Source organism: Dermacentor variabilis, chromosome 7, assembly GCF_050947875.1.
Source record: "Dermacentor variabilis isolate Ectoservices chromosome 7, ASM5094787v1, whole genome shotgun sequence".
Lineage (NCBI taxonomy): Eukaryota > Metazoa > Arthropoda > Arachnida > Ixodida > Ixodidae > Dermacentor > Dermacentor variabilis.
The window spans coordinates 176,692,414-176,713,049 of record NC_134574.1 but is presented as its reverse complement, the minus strand read 5'-3'; the positions used below and the strand labels follow the sequence as shown (position 1 = coordinate 176,713,049).

Sequence of the window (20,636 nt, the reverse complement as noted above, 5' to 3'; positions counted from 1 at the left end):
TGAAGTGCCTGCCGTGATTTATCGCTCACGGCCAACGCCGCGGACGCCGACACCGACGACACCGGCTTTTCTGCGACACGAGCTCCTTAACGTTATCGCGTTAAAAATGATCCTGGCCCGCCCACAGTGCTTGCTCAGACAGCCAATCAGATGCTCTTGTGCCCTCGTCGTGCAAGATGGCGAAAGTGCGAGTTGTCTCGCTGTTTTTGTGTGCGCCTTGTAGGCCTTCTCACGCAGTGTTGCTGTGATGAAGCGGCAGAATTTGCCTTTCGTCGTGAAGCTCGCAATCATAAATCGTGTCGAACGCGGTGAGAAGTCTGATGTCCCCGCAGAGCACAAGATTCCGAGGAGCACTCTCGGCACGATCTTGAAGAATAAGTGGGAGATTAGGGCTAAAGCGTCCAAACTCGCGACCCGGTGCCTGTGGCGCCCGACCCGTAAGCACGGCCGTGTACGAGTGGTTAATCTGAAATTGCTTCAGCCGTGCCGACTTCCGCGTGCTCGGTGATGACCGTAAATTCTGATGAATGCGACGAAGCCGTTGCCAGTATTGCCGAAGTTGGGAGCGAACTGTCAGAATTTCCGGAAGCTGTTGACGAATCAACGGTGGATGAGTTTGTGAGCGCAAATGATGTGTCGCGACCACGGGAGAGCCCGAAAACGAAGACTACATTGCCAACATTGTACCGAGCACAAGTGAAAGTGGGCACAATGAGGAAAGCAACGACGGTCCCACATCCTCCGAAATGATTGGTGCGCTCGCAATAGTCCGGTGCTTCTGCGCGAATGCGGAAAGTTGCGGCCTCAGCTGCTCCGACTCCTTAAGGTGGAAAAGTGCGTGCGTCGCAGGCAGCGAAATTGCCAAAGCAGAAGAAAATGCAGGACTATTTCGTGCGAAACTAAGCTAGTTTAATCAATAAAGTGATTTTATAAATGGTATGTGCTTTTATGACATCCAATTATTTAGCAGGCTTATATCGAATTATGCTCTATATCGAACTGATAGGCGTTTTTTTGCGTGTTCGATATAGCCGGGTTCGACTGTAGCACTTTCTCTTTCTGCGTTACTTTCTTTCATGCAAAGGCTGCGGCTCCTCGGATGTTACCTGTTAAACTTTTGAAGTAGTAGCTAACCGCAAATAAAACCACGGACACAAGGAAGACAGACAAGGACAAGCGCCACTCACAACTGTTTAATGGAAGGAAGGATAGTGCATATATATGCTCTTGTCACGCATGCGCCTACCAAGCAGAAGAGTAGCCGGTACATGCACATCAAAGGCGGTTGCACAAGAAGTTAAATTCCGCATCCAGTAATGTGATAGAAGGCTCACTCACACATCTATCTCTATTCTTCTTGATAAAGAAGACCTCAAGAGTGAGCCTGGAAGAGGCGTTGCCGCTCCTGCCAAGAATAGTTGTCGCAGAAAATCGAGCGTCGCAACTACACGCGGTAACATGAGCCACCAAATGTGCGCCCTTATCCTCTTTTTTTCTTTAGTTTTTGCGCATGTTCCCTTAAACGGTCATTCACACAACGCTCAGTTTGACCAATGTAGAGCTGCCCACAAGGGTGCAAGGGAATTGCATAAACAACCCCTCTGGAGCACTCAACAAAGGGCTTCTCATGCCTCATGCAGCAGCCCCGCCTGCTCTTACAGCAAACTCGAGAACACAGCTTCGAAAGCTTAAGCATGGTCTTTCCGTTGACGTAGAAGATCTATTCTACTCAATTCCTCAGGAGAAGCTTCTGGTTTTCTTAAGGAAATGTATTGAATACAATGACGTTGTCGACTTCCAGAACTCAGCGGGCCTTTCAGTGGACAGCTTTTTAACATTGCTCGAGTTTTATTTAAGTGTGACTTTTATTCTTTACAACGAGCAGCCATATCTGCAACGCTGGGGAGTGTGTATTGGGTCTTGTGTTGCTCCTATTTTGTGCGACATTTTTTTGTCTTTTGTTGATAGGTCTTTAGAGCAGGTTTTTAATGGGGGGCAGGTTTTAAAAGTTTTTAGGTATGTTGATGATTTTTTAGTGCTTTTAAACAATAAGGGTGACTTTACATCCCCTGCTTTTATTTTAGAAGCTTTTAACAACCAAGGCCAAGGGCTCGTTTTTACCCATGAACTTCCTGACAACATAGGCCTGCAGTTCCTAGATTTAAAACTGTCTTTTGAAGTTGGCCACGTCTGCTGGTCTTATCAACCGCAAGCCATGAAGCAATTGCTGTCGTACGATTCCGCACACTCTAAAGTGGTTAAGCGAACAGTTGGTAGTGTTTGCTTGGAATCGGCTTTGCGGAAATCGTGCGTACACCAAATGCAGTCTAGTTTTACGAACCAAGTTGGACGCCTTTTGGCAGCTGGTTACCCTCTGACGGTCGTCAACACTATAGTAGAGTCTCTTCTGCAAAAAGTAAAGCTTGGAGCACGAAGGGCGAGAGCAGAGGTCAAACGACCGAAAGTAAGACCAGAGGTTATTCCCTACGTACACAAGGTGTCACACAACCTTAAAGAGGTTGCTAACCGTCGTGGTATTCCTCTGGTTTTCTCTGCACCCAACAAGCTTTCGAAGCTGTGTTCTCGAGTTTGCTGTAAGAGCAGGCGGGGCTGCCGCACGAGGCATGAGAAGCCCTTTGTTGAGTGCTCCAGAGGGGTTGTTTATGCAATTCCCTTGCACCCTTGTGCGCAGCTCTACACTGGTCAAACTGAGCGTTGTGTGAATGACCGTTTAACGCTTTCGCTTTCCCGGACGTACCGGTCCATCTTCGCGCTTCCCCCCCACAGTGTCACTGACGTACCGGCACGTTCTTTATCGTGCGTTCAAAATTTCGCGCCTAAGCACAAAGCTGGCGCTCCTGGACTGGCTGCGCCATCTGTTGAATCTTTCTACAAGTTCGTATTTTCGCCCCGCACTGTGTTGGTAAATGTAATGAAGAGTATGGTGCGACTGCCGCTCCCCCCTCTCTCTTTCCTGAGTGGCGCGGGCACTCCGTGTTCACTGGATCATGCGTCGCGCGCGTGTGGTTATGGGTTCAAGGGTTGTTCTGCAATCTCCGCTGGTTTGAAGGTTCTTATTTTTCTTCTGTTGGTGTGTCTGCTATGGCGGGTCAAGTTCAGGGGCTCGCACCGTTGCCCCTCTGAAAAGGGACCGACATGTAAAGCACCTCAAACTTTCTTTTAGCCTTTTTCCATCTCCCTCTGTCTTCTTGATCACGCAAAGTCCCATTTCTCTCCATTGCGCGGGCGACTGAAAACGCATCCTCCCTGCGCACAGTTACTTTCGGATGGCTGAGTGCGCGGGACCTCCGCTTTGCTTGGAGCGGTGGCTCTTCCGAGTCAGAATATGAGCCGAGCTCGGATTCCGACTCGGACAGTGTCTCATCCGAGGAAGAGGCGAGTTCCGCATCGTCAGATACGGATGTTGAATGGATGTTATAGTCAGGCTGATGATGATGATGATGTTTACTAACAACAGCTGCAGAACACTGAAATGTGCATATTCCATTGACTATGTTATTTGTATACCAATCATAATAAAAAATAAATTGCTATGTTCATTCCCTGTTATGCTCGTTCCCTGAAACCAAGCCAACACTGGGGGTGCGTCATGGCCAGAAAGGTCCGACAGCGAAAGGGTTAAGGGAACATGTGCAAAAACTAAAGAAAAAAGAGGATAAGGGCACATTGGTGGCTCATGTTACCGCGTGTGGTTGCGATGCTCAATTTTCTGCGACAACTATTCTTGGCAGGAGCGGCAACGCCTCTTCCAGGCTCGCTCTTGAGGCCTTCTTTATCAAGAATAGAGATAGATGTATGAGTGAGCCTTCTATCATATTACTGGATGCCGAATTTAACTTTTTGCGCAACCGCCTTTGATGTGCATGTACCGGCTACTCTTCTGCTTGGTAGGCGCATGCGTGACAAGAGGATATATATATATGCACTATCCTTCCTTCCATTAAACAGTTGTGAGTGGCGCTTGTCCTTGTCTGTCTTCCTTGTGTCCGTGGTTTTATTCGCGCTAAGCTACTACTTCAAATATGGACGGCCAACTAGCCCAACAATCAACTCTTCTACCTGTTAAACACTTGTAAATTTAAACAGATGCAAGCATCCCAGTAGTATGCTTCGATTCTAGAATATGCACGGCTGCTTTTTGTACATGTTTTGCATATGTGCATCCTTTCAAATGTTTTGTGTTATAGTGTGGTACTGCTTAGAGTGCAGATAATTGTGACACCAGCGACTTGCATTATAAGCGGTCTAGACTGTGACAGATATAGACTAACTGGGTTTAACACCCTAAACCACCATAGAGGCTAACAACAGATGCTGTAGCCCAATACCCCAAATAAAGTACTGCTGTGCCTTGTTGTCTATCATGTCATCTTTTGTGCAGGAAAGCAGTGTGGCAAAACAAATGATGTCTCACCAAGTAGCTCCTACTTAAGCTGTACTGTACTAAAAAAAGCACAGCCCCCATTTTTATTTATAAAAAAATCAGCACCCAAGTATGCAAGCATCTTTTCATTTTGACTCCATCCAGAAACTCAAACTGAGACATCGTGTTCACCATTGCGGAGAGTAAGGACCAATTTTAAATGATAAAAGTGTCTGTGTAGAAACCTGTGGTACGTACATGTATCCCAAGATAATGCAAGCGATAAGGATGGCTGCTGGTGAAATCCTGAACACTGACACCACCCCACCATGAACAGGTCGCTGTAAGCCTGAGGAATCTGCAGAACAACACAAGTGCCACTGCTCACACTGATCTGTACAGCACATCTAAACAAGCAGGTACACATAGCTGGGGAAAACCCGTAATATCTACAAGAACCTTACAGTAATAATGGTAGGGTTTAGCATCTAATAAGAGCTGCAGAGTGACATTGAAAAAACACTGTAAACAAGGAATCTGGATTGATTTTGAACACACTACACATACAAATCTGTAGCATGTCAAACTTTCAGGCAAGCTGGAAGAAGGCAAACTATGACATTCTCATAGTCATTAATGGTAGAGTGCACTATCTACCACTACAGCCAAAGACACTGCATTAACTTCTTTTTTTTTTTAAACATCTGGAATTCTACATTACATAAGGCTTTTGAAGTTCATCACATCTTATGGTGGCTTTGACTACGAAGTCTTATTCCAAACTGTCATTCAAGTAATCCAAGGCTCTAAGGCCCTCTTGTTACTTCTGCAATCAAAGTTGTTCAAGGTCATTCCTGAAGAAGATGTAGACTCTTTGCAGAGTGCAGCCCGCTGTCAAATGGAACATTACTGTGTATTGCTCACATTGCTAGCACCCTAGCTAGAAGTCCTGGCTATGTCAACGCACTCCACGCAAATGTAACCTCTAACAGTGGAACACATGGTACAAACTCTGTGTTAAGACAACATTTCGGGGGCGTGACTCATTTTGATCCATGCTGGATCACATGAATACCATGGAAATCCCTGTACCAGCACTAGGTTATTGCAAACAGCCCTGACCTACCTGCGCATCGCCAACCCCAAGCAGTGAGTTCTGTGTGGTAGCCTTGCCTGCAACGGCAGAACCTGCCATCGCAAACAAGGTGTCGGTCACGGATGAAGCAGTCATAGTTGGTGTAGCACAGCAGCAGGGGAGGGTTGCCTGTAAAGCACGGCCACCCAGCACATCATCATGCACACTCAGACGCCACTAGAACTTCTGCTCGGCTTTCTGGCTGCATGTCACTTCTACTATATTATACTCGGTTTTACAAACACTTTAACTCCCCAAACTTTACACATTTTGCCACCAATGTTGCCAAGGATGAATCCTACTCCTTCGCACGGCACTATTCTTTGAACTGCTCAGTGTTGATGAGTCATACACATCAACTCATTCCACCGATAAGTGCAATAATTGCTTCGGCATCCCTGCATACCACAGGCTGGAAGTGCCCAAGGGAGCTTTAGAGCAGCCTGGTAAAGTTCAACATAGTGAAATACAGGCAGAATAAGAAACAATGCTCTTTAATAGACTTTGCAAAATACTATGTTACATACCGGATGTGCCAACTAAATGCGGCCAAGAAAAAAAATGAGTGAATGAACGGCACCCACTGTATGTTTGATAGGCCTTTGTTTGTGCTAGTCATGAGCATTTCTTCTTTGTTGCAAAAATATAACCAATGCTTAATTAACAAACCTTTGTTGACTTACTTAATCAATAAGGTCTAAATACCATATTAGAGAGAAAAAAATATACAGGCATCCAATTTCGGAAGATTTCCAGATTTTTTTCAAAAGGCAGAAAGCATCCAAGGTTGTCAGCAGGAATGTAATGATTGTGCAAAATCACAGAGATCGCTGCAATTTTCCGTCGAAATTATGTGGAGAGCTATTTCGCCAGTTTGTTTTGGGAAATGGCATCTCACTCAACAAGTGTAATGCGCGGAGACGTGGATTGCCGAATTCGATACGTATGCGAAGGCAGAATAAAAAACTTGTGCTGCAGATGCCATTCTCCAATTTCTATGCATTCATTGACATGCTACGCAGCAAATGAAGTGCATTTTCATGTTTGCTTTGCATGCCCTTGCGACTTGGGTGTTCGATCCACACGAGATGACATGGCCTTTTGGGGTTGTCAGAATTTGCTTTTGTTGAGTAGCATACACAAATCGCCGCATACACAACAGCTTAAATAATTTAACCTCAGCAAGGGCAAACGACGAGAGAGCAAAGTACCTGAAGTTTCAATGTTGTGCTGAATGCGCTACCGTTCAGTTGCATTTTCTTGTCGGTTTTCAAGCGTGAATTTCCCAATGCGTTTTGAAAGGTTATCTTACCTCACTTGCTTATTAAAGTTGACAGAGCAAATGTGTACGCTGTCGTAATGAATCTTCTACGATAGCATTAACTCTGGCTTGAATGAACAGCATCGTTAATATGTTTTAGAATATTTCATGGACATTGCATCCGTTCTCTCGAGAATATTTTTCCTTGCACAGAAACCAATAAACATTGAACATGTTGTACACTTTGCATCCTTACTGCAGCTGTATTAGCATTTGCTTTGAAAGGTAATTAACTCTACAGCTAGTAAATTAAGTAAGTTATTCACTTGCTATAGTGGCACAGTGTCAACGTACCCTCCTGCACCGTCATGTAAAACTCGTGCAACGATGCGAAAAGCAGGCAAACAGCCTTTTCTTGTAGAGATGAAACAGTAGAAGACGACACATTAAAGGAAAGTAAATCAAAACTGTGCAGTGAAGTCAGCCAGTTGCATACCTTCCTGTGAATCTTTGAATTTTTTAAGTACATACGGTTCTTGCACATTCACAGCTGATCACGTGTGCCGAAACAACCATGCCTTACATGTTTCTAATAAGTTTGTGATCACATATTTTAATGTGTAAACCCACAAACCGATATCCACTGTGATTACTACCTTTATAAGTAATGAAATACCATGCTACTTGCAATAACGTGTCACCCTGGGATTTTAAAAGAAATTTGTGCATTTCAACTATACACAATATGCAGTTTATTTAATAAAGGACCACAAACTGCTTTTTTTGCAATGACAGACTTATTCAAAGTTTTACCTACATAACAGAGGAGAAAAAAAAAAGAAAACATCTGTAGACAAAATTATTAAATGGAAAATGAGACACCCAGCTGTTCATAAGAATTGCTACAAAGGAAACCCATACGGGTTCCTCGAAAGAAAAGCCCCGAAGTTGAAGAAAAATTTGTTCTCGTCTGGGACTTGAACCCGGGACCACCACCTTTCCGGGGCAGCCGCTCTACCATCTGAGCTAACCAGGCGGCTAGCAGATGGCAGGGCGAAGTCAAATTTGTTAACAACTTTAAGCAAAGGCAAGAAGTTGACGTAATAGATTTTCCCTTTATTAACTACTTCTCTCTGTGTTGCGGGTTTCCACAGAACTAATACGTCAGACAACAAAATTGTTGTTCAATCTATTCACCTGCCACTGTGGCTATAGCATTCTGCTGCTAACACAAGACAAGGGGTTGAATTGCCACCCATGGCAGTTGCATTTCAATGGGAGTCATAGGTAAAAAAAAAAGAAGCTCTTGCACTTAGATTTAGTTCATCATCATTTATTGAACCCTTAAACTTCCAAATACTATTGCATAGGGGGGCATGCTTATGCAAAATCTAACACCAATCGAAAGCAAAGGGCACAATTGTAAAACAAACATCTTTTCAGATACTTCGAGTGTGTAAAAATTCGTTTCATCAACATGTATTGTTCAATAGCACTGCACAAATAAGCATGATCAGGCATAGTAACCTCAAATGGGACACCAATATCAATAACATATGCAACAAAGCTTTCAAAAAACTTTGCTTTCTATGCAGAAAGCTAAAGAAGTCCCCTTCATCTGTCAAGCTGCAAGCTTATCGTTCCCTCGTACGCCCAGTCCTAGAGTATGCTTCCATGTGTAGGACCCGTTCATTAATAAGGAAATTGACAAACTTGAACGAATTCAGCGCCTGGCTGCACGGTTTATTTGCTCCGATTACAGAACATCATCAGTTTCTGGCATGTTAGGCCAACTTGTATTGGATACGCTCCACGTGCGCCGTAAAATCACCAGGCTGAAATTTTTTACTCGTTGTTTCATAATCAAACAGGTTTAGAAAATGCCACGTATACAGTGGAACCCCGTTCATACATTTTTCACCGGACTGAGGAAAAAAAATGTAACAGCCGGGAAAACGCAACAGTGAGGAAAGCTCCGAAAATGAATGAAAAAAGTGCAGCTTCAACTATAGACAATTTATTTCCACAGAGTACGCTTAGACCTTAAAGAAGTCCAGAATGGTGGCTTGCCATTTCTTTCGCTCGCTAGAAATCGCCACACATTTCTCAATAGCCTGGAAGGCCGCATTGCTGTCAGCGTTGCTGTGAGGTGCGCCGTACCTGCGGAGGAGGTCCAGAGCCGCGACGGCTTCTCCAAAGCTAGGATTTGGCAACTCCCCGGCATCATGCGGCTCGTGCTCCTCGTCGTCACCGCGCCACGACAATGGCAACAAACGAAGGAATATCCGCGGGAAATTTTGCCCTCTTTGGCGTAATCATGCTAACGTGCTAACGATTGTTTAGTATTGCTGCGGAGCGCGCGCGTCCGAGCAGCCCAGTTGCGCGCAGCGTGGCGTGGTTTCGCGAGAAATGTAAACAAGAGAGGAGAGCTGGCCCGATAGGCAGAGCAACGCCAACTTCCGGCTTCCCTTTAGCTATAGCTTCACAAAGAGTGACGTCAGGGCCTCTCCTGAGTTTCCTTCCTCCGTAAGTCGACCCGTCCAAAAAACCATGCGGTGACCGTAATCACAGTGATAGTGAGAGCATTTTTCACGTATGGCCATCTATTGGAGGCCTCTCGAACGGGCGTGCGGCTTCTTGCAGCCAGTTCCATAGCCAAGCCCGGAATCTATGCCGGGACCAGATGAAAACGACGTAGCAGCCGGGAAAATGCAGCAGTGAGGAACGTAACAGCGGGGTTCTACTGTATTACCCATGCTCCACAAAGGTTGTCGCATATTTTTCATTCTAAAGTAGTTCAGTCATACTTTGCCCGAACTAAAATCCTTAGAAATCATTTTTTCCACTTACGAGTGAAGAATAGAATCATTTACCGAAATGTGTTGTTGAATGCACTTATTATGTTTCATTTGAAAATATGTTGATAAAGCATCTTTTGTAAACCCTCTCCTGCTTGGGCAGCATCGCTGCCTGCAGTATTGTGTAAATAAATAAATAAAATAGCAATTACTCTGTCAAGAAGCTGGTTGAGACGAACTGGTTGAGAACTCTTGAGACGAACTGGTTGCTCTTCAAAGCAGAGATACATAGCCTTAATGGCCTTTTTCTCAGTGATCTTGTGGACGCCACCATGTTTGATCACGTGGCGACACGTCCATTGCTTGCCTTAACTGCCTCGGTTGCCTCCACGTTTACAATGGATGTGCATGATGCCCGGTGCAACTCGCAAACCTCTGTTTCGGCTGATATCGTATACGGTGAATGGATGGGTCATACAAAACTTTGGTCATAGCTTCAGAGGACAGCTGAGCACTTTTGGTGCTATTTATGCCTTGCTCAAACAGCATGAGCAGCACATACAGCGCTTTTACTATACGCGGGGCTAGAAGTATATTCTTAGCTGTCCAAACTTCCCCCTTATGAATTAAATCAGGATCAGTGTTTGGCTTTTCTTTCTTTATTTGGCAATCACTTTGAATGAATGGCTTGTCATGTTTCTGAGTCCGTAATGTTTCTTGGATCAGTCACTATCTGAATGTTTATTTTCTGCCTAATCACTTGCAGGTGTGCTCAGTTGCAATAGGCTTGTTGTTGCTGTGCACAAGGCTAGAATGTAGGTGATTGGTACTTTGTAATAGCTTGTAGCAAGGACGTACTATCGCTAGTCACTTGTTCACTCTGTGGACTGTGACGACGCGTTCATCTTCAAACATTCGAGTGTGACTACACATGTGTAGCTGCTGTCATCCATGCTTCGGCCCCTTGATTTAAGAGTGAGCCCAATCAGTTATTCTTGAAACAAGGGCAATACAGTGGGCTTAAGTTTGTATGTGAGTTGGGGTGGATATGTGCAGATAAAGTGCGAGAAACTTACTATGCCAGGGAGTGTGTTTACTGAGCGGCACTCACTCTTGTCAACATTCCGGAGTTGAAGTCCTTTTTTGGGAGGTTAGCAATACAACGCTGTTGGAAGAGTGAATTTTCTTATCCTCGAAGAAAGCCAAGCATCACGAAGGGTAGCCAGCAACACAGGCAGTCCTTATGTAGCAGCAGTCCGTGGACTTGCTTACACAGATTCATTCCATTTCTTAAACAGTCACTATTTAAACAGTCAATAATTTTGCAGCTAACCACCGCACATGCCTTACCTCTACCTTTTAACATTTTGCAGCATGAATGGAGCCCAGTGCCTTGGCAAACAACCAGCTGTATTTCCGACAGCTTATCGCACAGAAGCAGGGCAGAAGCAGTAATGGTTTTGTATTCGTGTGCATTTTCGTGTTAGAATACCTGTTTCAATCAGCCAAACGATCGAACTCTTCTTCCACGACAGAAGTATTACGCAGTCACAGAAGCATGTGACAGGTTAACCATTCATACTAAACACAACTATGCTGCCAACTAACCCAAAGCGATCTTGGAAAACCTTTAATCTTAATCAATGCAATGAGATTTCACATAATAAGATTTCACACGTTCTGAGCTTCGGATTCCCGAGACTTAGGTTGCAATTTTCTTAGCACAGCATTTAGTTCAGGTTTTAGTAATCAACCACCTGACAGTTTGCCCCATCCACCATACTTTGCGTATCCACTCATGGAAAAAATATTTGATCCCATCGGCTTTGTTAAAGTAATTGAATCATTGAAGAACTTGTCATCCACGCAGTAGACTGTACTAATGCCAAAGTGTTAACAAATACTACCATATTTACTCGCATAATAGGCGCACCCTCAGTTTGGTCGCGAAAATTTAAATTTTTTTATTTCTGCACATATTAGGCGCACCCCAAACTTGGCACTGTGATCAGTATCGTATTTACACGATTGCAAGCCAACGCCGCCCCCCCCTTCCATCTCAGGTGAAAAAACAAAAAATGCATGCATATTCCACAACGCAAGCTTATTAACGTGTTTGCTGAACTGACTACTAGTCCTCACTAGTGTTGCTGCTGTTGCAGCTGCTGCGGACCCACAGCATGTACAATATCATGGAAACCAGCTCTTCCGTTAACTACCGATACCGCCCCGCCCCCTTTCCGTAACGCCGCGAAGCATGACGACTTAATGCCCCCCCCCCCCCTCCCCAAAAAAAAAAGCTTCAACGAGCGGAAATTGTTCTTCCATCAACTATCATTACACCACCCCCTCCCCCCCCAACCACAGCGCGAATGTACGCTTTTCGCTACTTTTGCTGAGGCAGCTCGGAAAGCTGGATGACTCGACACAAGCGACAGTGCCATCACCATCAATGCTCCACACAGGGAAAGAAAAAATGCCAAATCTCGCCATTTTGCAAGCGGCACGCAGTTCAGGTGGTTGCGTGGTCCGCAATGGCGAAGTACGGGAGCTACATGGCTGCATTCAAATGGAAAGCTGTGCAGTATGTACTCGAGCATGAGAACCGTGCTGCAAGCAGACATTTCAGTGTTGGAGAAACCAGCATTCGCTACTGGCAAGGTCAGCAGGAAAAACTTCACACCACTGACAAGTCACGACGGGCCTTCTGTGGTGCAAAGTCTGGAAAGTATCCGCAAGTGGAGGAGCAACTCGTTCAGCACATACGGGACCTTTGACAGGACAGTTGTGCCTTGTCCCACGACACAGTGCAGACTGAGGCGTGCAGAATTGCCCAAGCGCAGGGCACTGAAGCGAAAGATTTCAAGGCAAGCTCCAGATGGACAACGCATTTCATGCGACGCTATGGACTTGCCCTGAGAAGGCACACAACGTTGTGCCAGCGCTTGCCCTCAGCATATGAGGACAAGGTACTGGAGCTTCACCATTTCGTTATACGGCTATTTCATTATAGGCTAGATGGTTCTGGCTATCCGCAGGCTGCCAGAATCAGCTAGGACGATTTTGGTCTGATTGCTCTCTGGAAGTTCTTTGGCTAGCAGACGACAAAAAGGGGCAATGAGTGCTTGCTGCCATCTTTGTGGGAACTTGACAGATTGCAACGCGAGCGCTTGAGGACTTTTACTTTGCTCGGCCAATTGGCTACAGTCACCTTCATTTTTCCTTACTTCTAGAGTTATCTTCTAAGGTTCCAATGCACCATTCTGCCTTGTGATGTGGTGTGGTACAAGTGGAGGCAAACCATTTTAAGCTTTTTTTGTGTGTCCCGTGAAGGCTTGTTCCCCCGGTCATGAAAAGCGCGCTGCGCTCTCATGTATGCATGCTACGTGTTCTGCATTCTCATGTGTGCATGCTACGTATTCTGCACAAGTTGTAAACGCTCATTCCCACACATTGCAGTGCCTTTTCGCTTAATTTTCCCTGGGGGTATCCCTTTTCACATCTCTCGCGTATATGTGTGTGTGTGTGTGTGTGTGTGTGTGTGTGTAATTAGCGAAGGCATCGCAGCTAGCCAGTGTATATAGATAGCCAGTCCCATATTTAGGTGGCAGCTCGAAACTGATGTGTTCTAACTAGGCCGTTGATGTCAAAAGGATGCTCTGGTACAGTATTGGCCACATGTAGATTAGCTTATTGCTTTCATAATCGACTGATACAGTTTTTTGTGTGAAACATTTTGCTAGTCAAAGGCAGCATGCACTCTCATGCACCTGCAGCAGCTCCAGCTCCTTCAGCACAGGAACAAAAGAGAAGCACCAACAGCCAAAACAAACTTTATAAAACTGAGACCGCAAGCAGGTCGGCACAAAATTTTGTGCATAAGACATACCCGATATCCTGCTTTTTCGTGTATTGTAAAGTGATGACAAAACGTCAACTACTCAATGTCTCCAGTGGGTGACATGATTGCTGCGAGCAGGCATCCTCAAGTGATAGTTTTTGGGGATACAGTGGCGTGGCAATTCACATCTTGGCATCGAACACGTCAGAGGCGGTTTGTTGCGGTGTGCAAAGCAAGGTTGGCCTAGTACGCTTCCTCTGCAGAGTCGCGGGATTTCGCCAAGTACGCTTCCTCTGCAGAGTTGCACGGAATCTCGCGACAGTTATCGTATTCTGGAATGCAACTATGTACTTTCAAGCTGGCAACGCATAAATGGGCTGACTACAACAAGCACGCACCAGCCTTGCTGGCTGCTGCCATGCTGATAGCACATATATGTTTATCCCATGGCCAGCTGTCCCTGCGTTCTATTTTGCAAACTTCAGGCAGCTTCAGGTTGTCTTGTGATCCAAAACAATGTGATTTCCTATTAGGAACGCAACTAGCTGGCTGCTGTATGGCTGCGAGCGGGCTGCCAGAGCTATGAAAATCGAAGACACCCATTTTTAGATTTTGAAAAAGCGTTCGATAAAGTCGCCTACATGTTTGTCTTTTAATAATGTTATCCAATCTTAACATTCATCCATGTATTCCAAGCTGGATTCGAGGGTTTTTAGCTAACCGTCAGCATTTCGTACATGCTAACTCACACTGTTCATCCTTAATGGGACAGTAAAGGCTAATACTAAGTCAAGCTAAAGTGATAGATTAGTGCCAGAGAATCTCTAAGGTGTTAATATTATCACGAATAGAGCTTAAGTAATCAAGAAAGTGAGGTAAATGCAGGACATGATTAGATACTCCCCCAGGACATTCAAGTACTTGCTTGATGGCGAAGGGACTCCTCAGCTAAATTCTGTCACTAGTACTGAACCACTCGTTGCAAGAAATATCGTTGTGTTGCATCACAAGACGAAATCATGTGCTAGTTGTCCAGTTCTATTTCAATTTTAGAAAAAAAGGACTAATTGAAATTGCCATTGACAATGACACGAGCGGTCGAAAGGTTTCATTTTTTCTCGACCCTGCGCCGCCAACACTTTCACTTTTCAGTAGTTTCGTTATCGTGTAGTGCTGCACTGATTTTGCGGGCTCGCGAAGCTGGCACAAACTGCAAGTAGCAAAGAATTCAACTTCCATGTGATGTCGCGGGGTGCCCGAACGGTCTACGCCACTTGACCAAAAAGCTACTGCAGCAGCGAATCCACCGTTCTGTCTTGGCTTGTTACCACCGTCTGTCGAGCACCGTTTTATTGACCTATGGCAGCAAAGCGTGGCAATGGCATATGCAACGTTACTACTCCCCCGGTTGGGTGGCGGGAGATTTGAATTACGAAAAAGGTATTTGGACCGTTCAGATGGAATTTTCTCGTAAACTAAGTCTTTTCTTGGCACGAAACAAGCATTGCGAGGTTTCTGGAATGGTATGTAAACAGTCCACGTCAAGTTAGTATTTGTCTTTAGTGTCCCTTTAACACCTGTGCCTTCGGGTGTACCACAGGGTACCGCACTTAGCCCCCTCCTTTTCTTGATATACCGTATAATGCGGAATATAGGTCGACCCCCTTATATTGAAGCAAAGAAGTCAACTTCAAAATTATAAGGCACAAAACTTTGTTTTATTTAGTGGTGCCGCCAGACTCGTCACCTGCTCATTTGTTTGAGCTGCCTGAACTCTTGTCCGAAGACGACTGCTTTTCGCAGGCTGCGTCCCACAACATGTCATCCTCGGTGCCGGGCAAGGAGTTTCTAATGCAACGCTTCTTGAATGCCCGCACCACCATATCGTGGGGCAGCGAGCACCAAGCCTGCGACACCCATGTGGCCACAGTGGCGAGAGGCAGCCTGCGCAGCCGGCTGGTTGGGTTCGTCGGGTTGTCGCCGGCCATCCACTGATTATATCGTTACGGACACGGTCTTTAAAGGGCTTGTTGAGCATGACGTCCAGAGGCTGAAGTGTTGAGGTCATGCCCCTCGGAATGATGGCGAGTTCCGTCCTCCCGTCACGGAATGCCTGCTTCACACCTGCGAGCAAGTGCCCGCGAAAGGCATCCAAGACGAGCATGCTTGGACACCGCAGGAGTGCGCCGGGTTGCCGAATATAGACGGTCCTAATCCAATTAAGCATGAGGGCCTCGTCCATATAGCCCTTTTTCATTCACGCGAACGACAACATCCCGCGGGAAAGCCTCTTTCGGCGTCGGACACCAAGGGGGCGATAACGATGCAGATGCCGAAAGGTCTGCGCTCCTACATGTTGCCAGACGACTATTCATGTTGTGCCACGAGCTGGTATATAAGTCGAGGGGTAACCTTTTAGTAATATTTTTTTGGAAAAAACCTCGACCTATATTCCACACTATATGGTACATGAATCACCTGCCTTGTAATACCATATTTATTCAAATCCAACACGTAATCTTTTTCCGATAAAACAGGTCTGAAAATTGCGTGAGCATTAGAGTCGAGTACGACCCTAAATCTGCATTACCATATCGCCATCGGCATTTCAATATGGCCACCTCGTACACGCTTCGAGTTTAGCCAGCAAAGCTTCTTCCATGTGCTGTAGCATGTGTGCTTAGGCATTGCCTCCTTTACTAGATGCCTGCGGAATGGCTCGAGCTCCCAGCACAATGGGCCTGCCCTCAGTAGTGAAGAAGCATCGCAAAGTGGCGTTCGCAACCGACACTATCATCACGGGCGGCGGGCGGTGCCAACGGCTGGCGACTCAGTGCACGGTGTTTACGTCGTCGGTACCGCGGTGAAACCATGGTCGGCACAATCCTTTGGTTATGGTTTTTAGAGGTCGGTTGCCTGGCTCTCAAATAGCTGTCACCTGTAATGCATGTAAACATACGCTGAGCTATGGTTGAGGTTAATGACCTTCGAGATCAGTGCGCATGCATCATGAAGATTTCGAAAGATACGCGAGATAGTGCCCAGCGGTTACGCCAGTCACATGTGGCGCTTGTGATCAACACTAGTGGAGAGGAGAAAACGGAAAGGGTTTAGCAGATGGTTTTCCGCTCATGCGACAGGTATCTAGTAAAGGAGGCAATGGCTTAGGCTAGTACACCATCCGTCTTCCCATTTTCTGCGTTTGCTCTGTCAGCATTGAAGGCACCGACTGCGAAGACATGCGATGCCGCAATTAAAAGGAAAGTGATGATGTGTGTGGAGACGAACGGAAATTGAGCAGCATCATGGATGCCTTGAGTGCCCGAAACTTTAGTGTGGCAATGGCGCAAACAGAAGAGCCTTTCTATTCCAGTAATTAATTAAGGGAAAATGAGACATCCACCCAATCGTAGAAATTAATTACTTCTCTCCACCTTGCGGGCTTCCGCAGGATTACAGTAGAATCTCGGTGATACGAATCTCAAGGGGAGGCGAAAATATTCGTATCACCCGAAATTTCGCATCCCCAAAAAACGAGCGAAATCCGTCCCGAAACCATAAGACTTGCACAAAAAAAAAAAAGATTATTTACGTGGAAAGAAGTCACGTATGTTCTTCTGAGTCTTCTTTGCGAGGTCGGCCAGCAGAGAATTTTCGAAGCTGAAGAACTGGGCTGTAGTGTTCTCACGCACAGCCTCAGATGTCACAGCACGCCGCAGAATATCGAGAGCGTGCATAGTTTCGGCTGCCGACAGTGGTTGGTCATCACCATTTTGGCACTCGTCTTCATGGTCCCTGGTTGAAATTCTAGGCTGCGACGATATATCCTCCACGATTTCTTCCACTGTGCGCAGAACACAGGTGACGAGATCGTCGTCTGTGGTGACGAAATCGTCGGCACTGCAGTCAACGCCAATCTGGTTCCAGACATCAACCGGAATTGGATCTGGCACTTGCGAGGTGCTGGCCACTGTGGATTTAAAAATCCCACACTTTGCGAAACAATTTGCAATGGTTGCAGGGGAGACGTGCTCCCAGGCCACTGCAATAAAATGCATAGCGTCTAAAAAGCTAATCTGCATATTTGTGTCCTTACGGTCAATCTTCGCAAGGAGGCGGTGCACCAACAAACCTTTGAAGTGGTGCTTTACGTTTCTGATAATGCCAGCATCCAGTGGCTGCAAATAACTAGTAGCCTTCGGGGCCAGGAATACCACTTTGATGCTCTGTAACGTCATGTGCTTTGGATGCGCCACACACTGGTCCAGCTACAAAACAATCTTTCTGTTCTTGCATGACATCCTATAGTCCAAGTATGTGACGAACTCCACAAACAGAGCCGACGTCATCCACACCTTTTTATTGGCTCTATATGTGCAGGGCAAACAACCAGCTGCCTTGACGCATCGGGGCTTTTGGTATTTTCCAATGACAGTCAGTTTCATTTTTTCTGACCCGTCAGCATTGCAGCAAAACAAAACCATCACATGCTGCTTACTTTTTTGTCCTCCCTGGCAAGCATCGCCCTTGAAGCAGAGACTCTTTTCGGGCTGAAGATTGTAAAACAGCCCTGCCTCGTCAATGTTAAAAACATTGTGGGCGTCATATCCCGCAATGAGAGACTGCAGCGTGGTTGCCATCCAATTTTGAACGACGGAGGCGTCAACCTTTTTCCCTTCGCCACAAATGGTTTTGTAGGAGAGGTCATGCCGTGCCTTAAATCGGTGAATCCAGCCACCAGAGGCCTGAAAATTTTCAATTCCAAGCGTGAGTGCGATGTCCGCGGCCTTCTCACGCAGAACTTTTCCGTCAACATTGACACTGGCCACGGTGACCTCTTTAAAACATGTTAGGAGAACTTCTTCCAACTTTACATGGTGAGCAGTCTTCGCTTCTTTGGAGTTTACGCCAAAGTGCTGCACATTCTGCATAATTTGGTCACGCTGACCGACAATCGTAGACAGCGTAGAAATTGGCAAGCCTAATTCCTTGGCCATGTCAATGCGGCTTTTCTTGGGCTCTTCGTCCACCTTCTTCAAGATATCCAGTTTGTCCTTCAAGGACAGCGCCTTCCGCTTTTGCGACATCGTACTGATTGCAGTACCTTGCAGGCTGATGCGATCAATGCTCGTAAAACGACACACGCAAACAACACGCTGCACTTCCGTAGTTGTCGCGCACGAGAGAACAAAGAAGCGGGAGCTGCTGCTGGTGTGACGCTCTGCGCGCTGGCTGTAGCAGAAAGACCGCCGAAACAGGAGCGCAGGGCCGCGAGAAATGTGGAGAGGACAAATCGCACCCGACCGGTTGGGTTGGCTGGCTCGCAGGGCGAACGGACCAATAAGCAGCGGCGCTAGCCTTGGGCAACAACAAAGTAAAAAGAAAAAAGCGAAGAGGCCACCCCCAAAAAGTAGAGAGAGAGAAAGCATCGGTTGCCTCGTCAGCCTCCCTACTGCCGCGGAATCCCAAACCGGCACTGGCGCACGTTTCGTCGGTGGCGGCTCGACGGTCGTGGTACCGAAGTTATCACCTGGCGCGACGCGAAAAAGTGTTTGGAACATCCGAATTTTCACCCATTGTACACAATGCTTTTAGGCGGGGGAATTTTACGAATTCGTATCACACCGAAATTCTTATCAGCCGGGTTTGTATCATCGAGATTCTACTGTATTATGTCAAACTCTTACCTCTGCTTCAAGTTGTTGACAAATTCGACTTCTGCCATTTGCTAGCCGCCTAGTTAGCTCAGATGGTAGAGCGCCTGCCACGGAAAGGCAGTGGTCCTGGGTTTGAGTCCCGGACCAGGAGAGAGAGAGAGAGAGAGAGAGAAACAAATACATGTAGTCGCCTGCAGAACGACACCATGACTAAATGGCGCCGTGACGCGGGCCCTGACGTCTTCTCAGCGGGTGGTCTCTACTCAATTCCAGCGCGTGTTACTCCCGCGGTCGGTCGCCCTGAGGGGCAACGTTCCGTTGGTTTCGCTCAGCCTTTGTCTTTCAAGAGCCGCCGAGACCTACTGGATGGCCCAGGTTTGGCTTTCATGGTCGTAGCATTCCGCTGCAGCCGCGAGTCGCGACGGAATCGTTGTACTTGTCGAAGCTTCGTCGGGGAACTTGGTGCAATCCCATAGGATGTGCGTCAGGGTGGCCCTCTCCCGCTGGCACACATCACCAGGACGAATTTTTCTTCAACTGTGAGGATTTTCTTTCGAGAAACCCCTATGGGTTTTCTTTGTAACAATTGCTACGATTGGGTGTATGTCTCATTTTCCCTTAATTAAGCCTGACAGCTCGCCCGCCTGCGCGTCAAGAACCAGCAGTAGACTGACAGTTGACACTACAATCTTGGGCGACGCTATGTCAAGTACCAGCCCGGCGACCGTGTTTGGGGCTGGACTCCGAACTTCGACGAGGACTTAGTAAGAAAATGTTACGCTGATATTTCGGACTGTACAAGATCATCCGTCACATTGGCGCACTGGACTATGAGGTCCTGCCAGACGGAATTTTGCAATCACAGTGACGTTGCACACAACCTTAAGTCATCCACATGGTACGTCTTAAGCCTTTCTATCGCCACTGATGAACTTCGGGACTTAGTTACTTTATTTTGCTGTAGTTGTCATTCTCTTTATTACGCATGGTTTTGTTTTCACTTTCATGTTTGTTCGTAGCATCGGGTCGATGCTTTTGTAAGAGGGGGGTAGTGACATATGTACTTATTTATCTTTATCAGGCGACTGCATTTCACCATCGTTATGATTGACCTGTGAAGTGTGAGAAGCATTCAGGCGGACATCCCCATGTAAACGTAATTGCCCTCTTCTCCGAAACGCAGTCACCCCTTTTTCCCCAAGCTGACACAAAAGGATGGGAGAAGGCAAACCGAAGGACAAGAGCTCTACGGCAGAGCCTGACGAATGCAGTGATGCTTCCACAGGCTCCTCAGGAAGACGTCGACAACCACAAAATCGCAAGAGGTAATTAAGGGCATCTTAGGCCCTGCATGATTGACCGGTCAGTGTGAGAAACGTTCAAGCAGGCATCCCTATGTCGACATAATTGTTCTCTTTCCCAAAATGGCGTCACCCCTTTTTGCCCGAGCTGACACAAAAGGATGGGGGAAGAGAAGGCAGAACGAAGGACAAGAGCTCAACCATAGAGAAAGAAATTTAACAAGAGGGGACACTCGGCAAAAACTTGCAACAGGAAACA

General features: G+C 46.4%; 1 protein-coding gene across 2 annotated transcripts in view; it reads right to left on the bottom strand.

The window, feature by feature from the left end:
- Positions 1-20,636, bottom strand: part of LOC142588534 (uncharacterized) — a 121,169-nt gene that overhangs the window by 46,188 nt on the left and 54,345 nt on the right. For both annotated transcript variants that reach the window (XM_075700373.1, XM_075700372.1), the window contains exons 5-6: positions 5,511-5,648; positions 4,643-4,742 (exon numbers count right to left, since the gene is read on the bottom strand). In XM_075700373.1, coding sequence (XP_075556488.1) covers positions 4,643-4,742; positions 5,511-5,648 — 238 coding nt within the window. The remainder of the gene's footprint in view (positions 1-4,642; positions 4,743-5,510; positions 5,649-20,636) is intronic.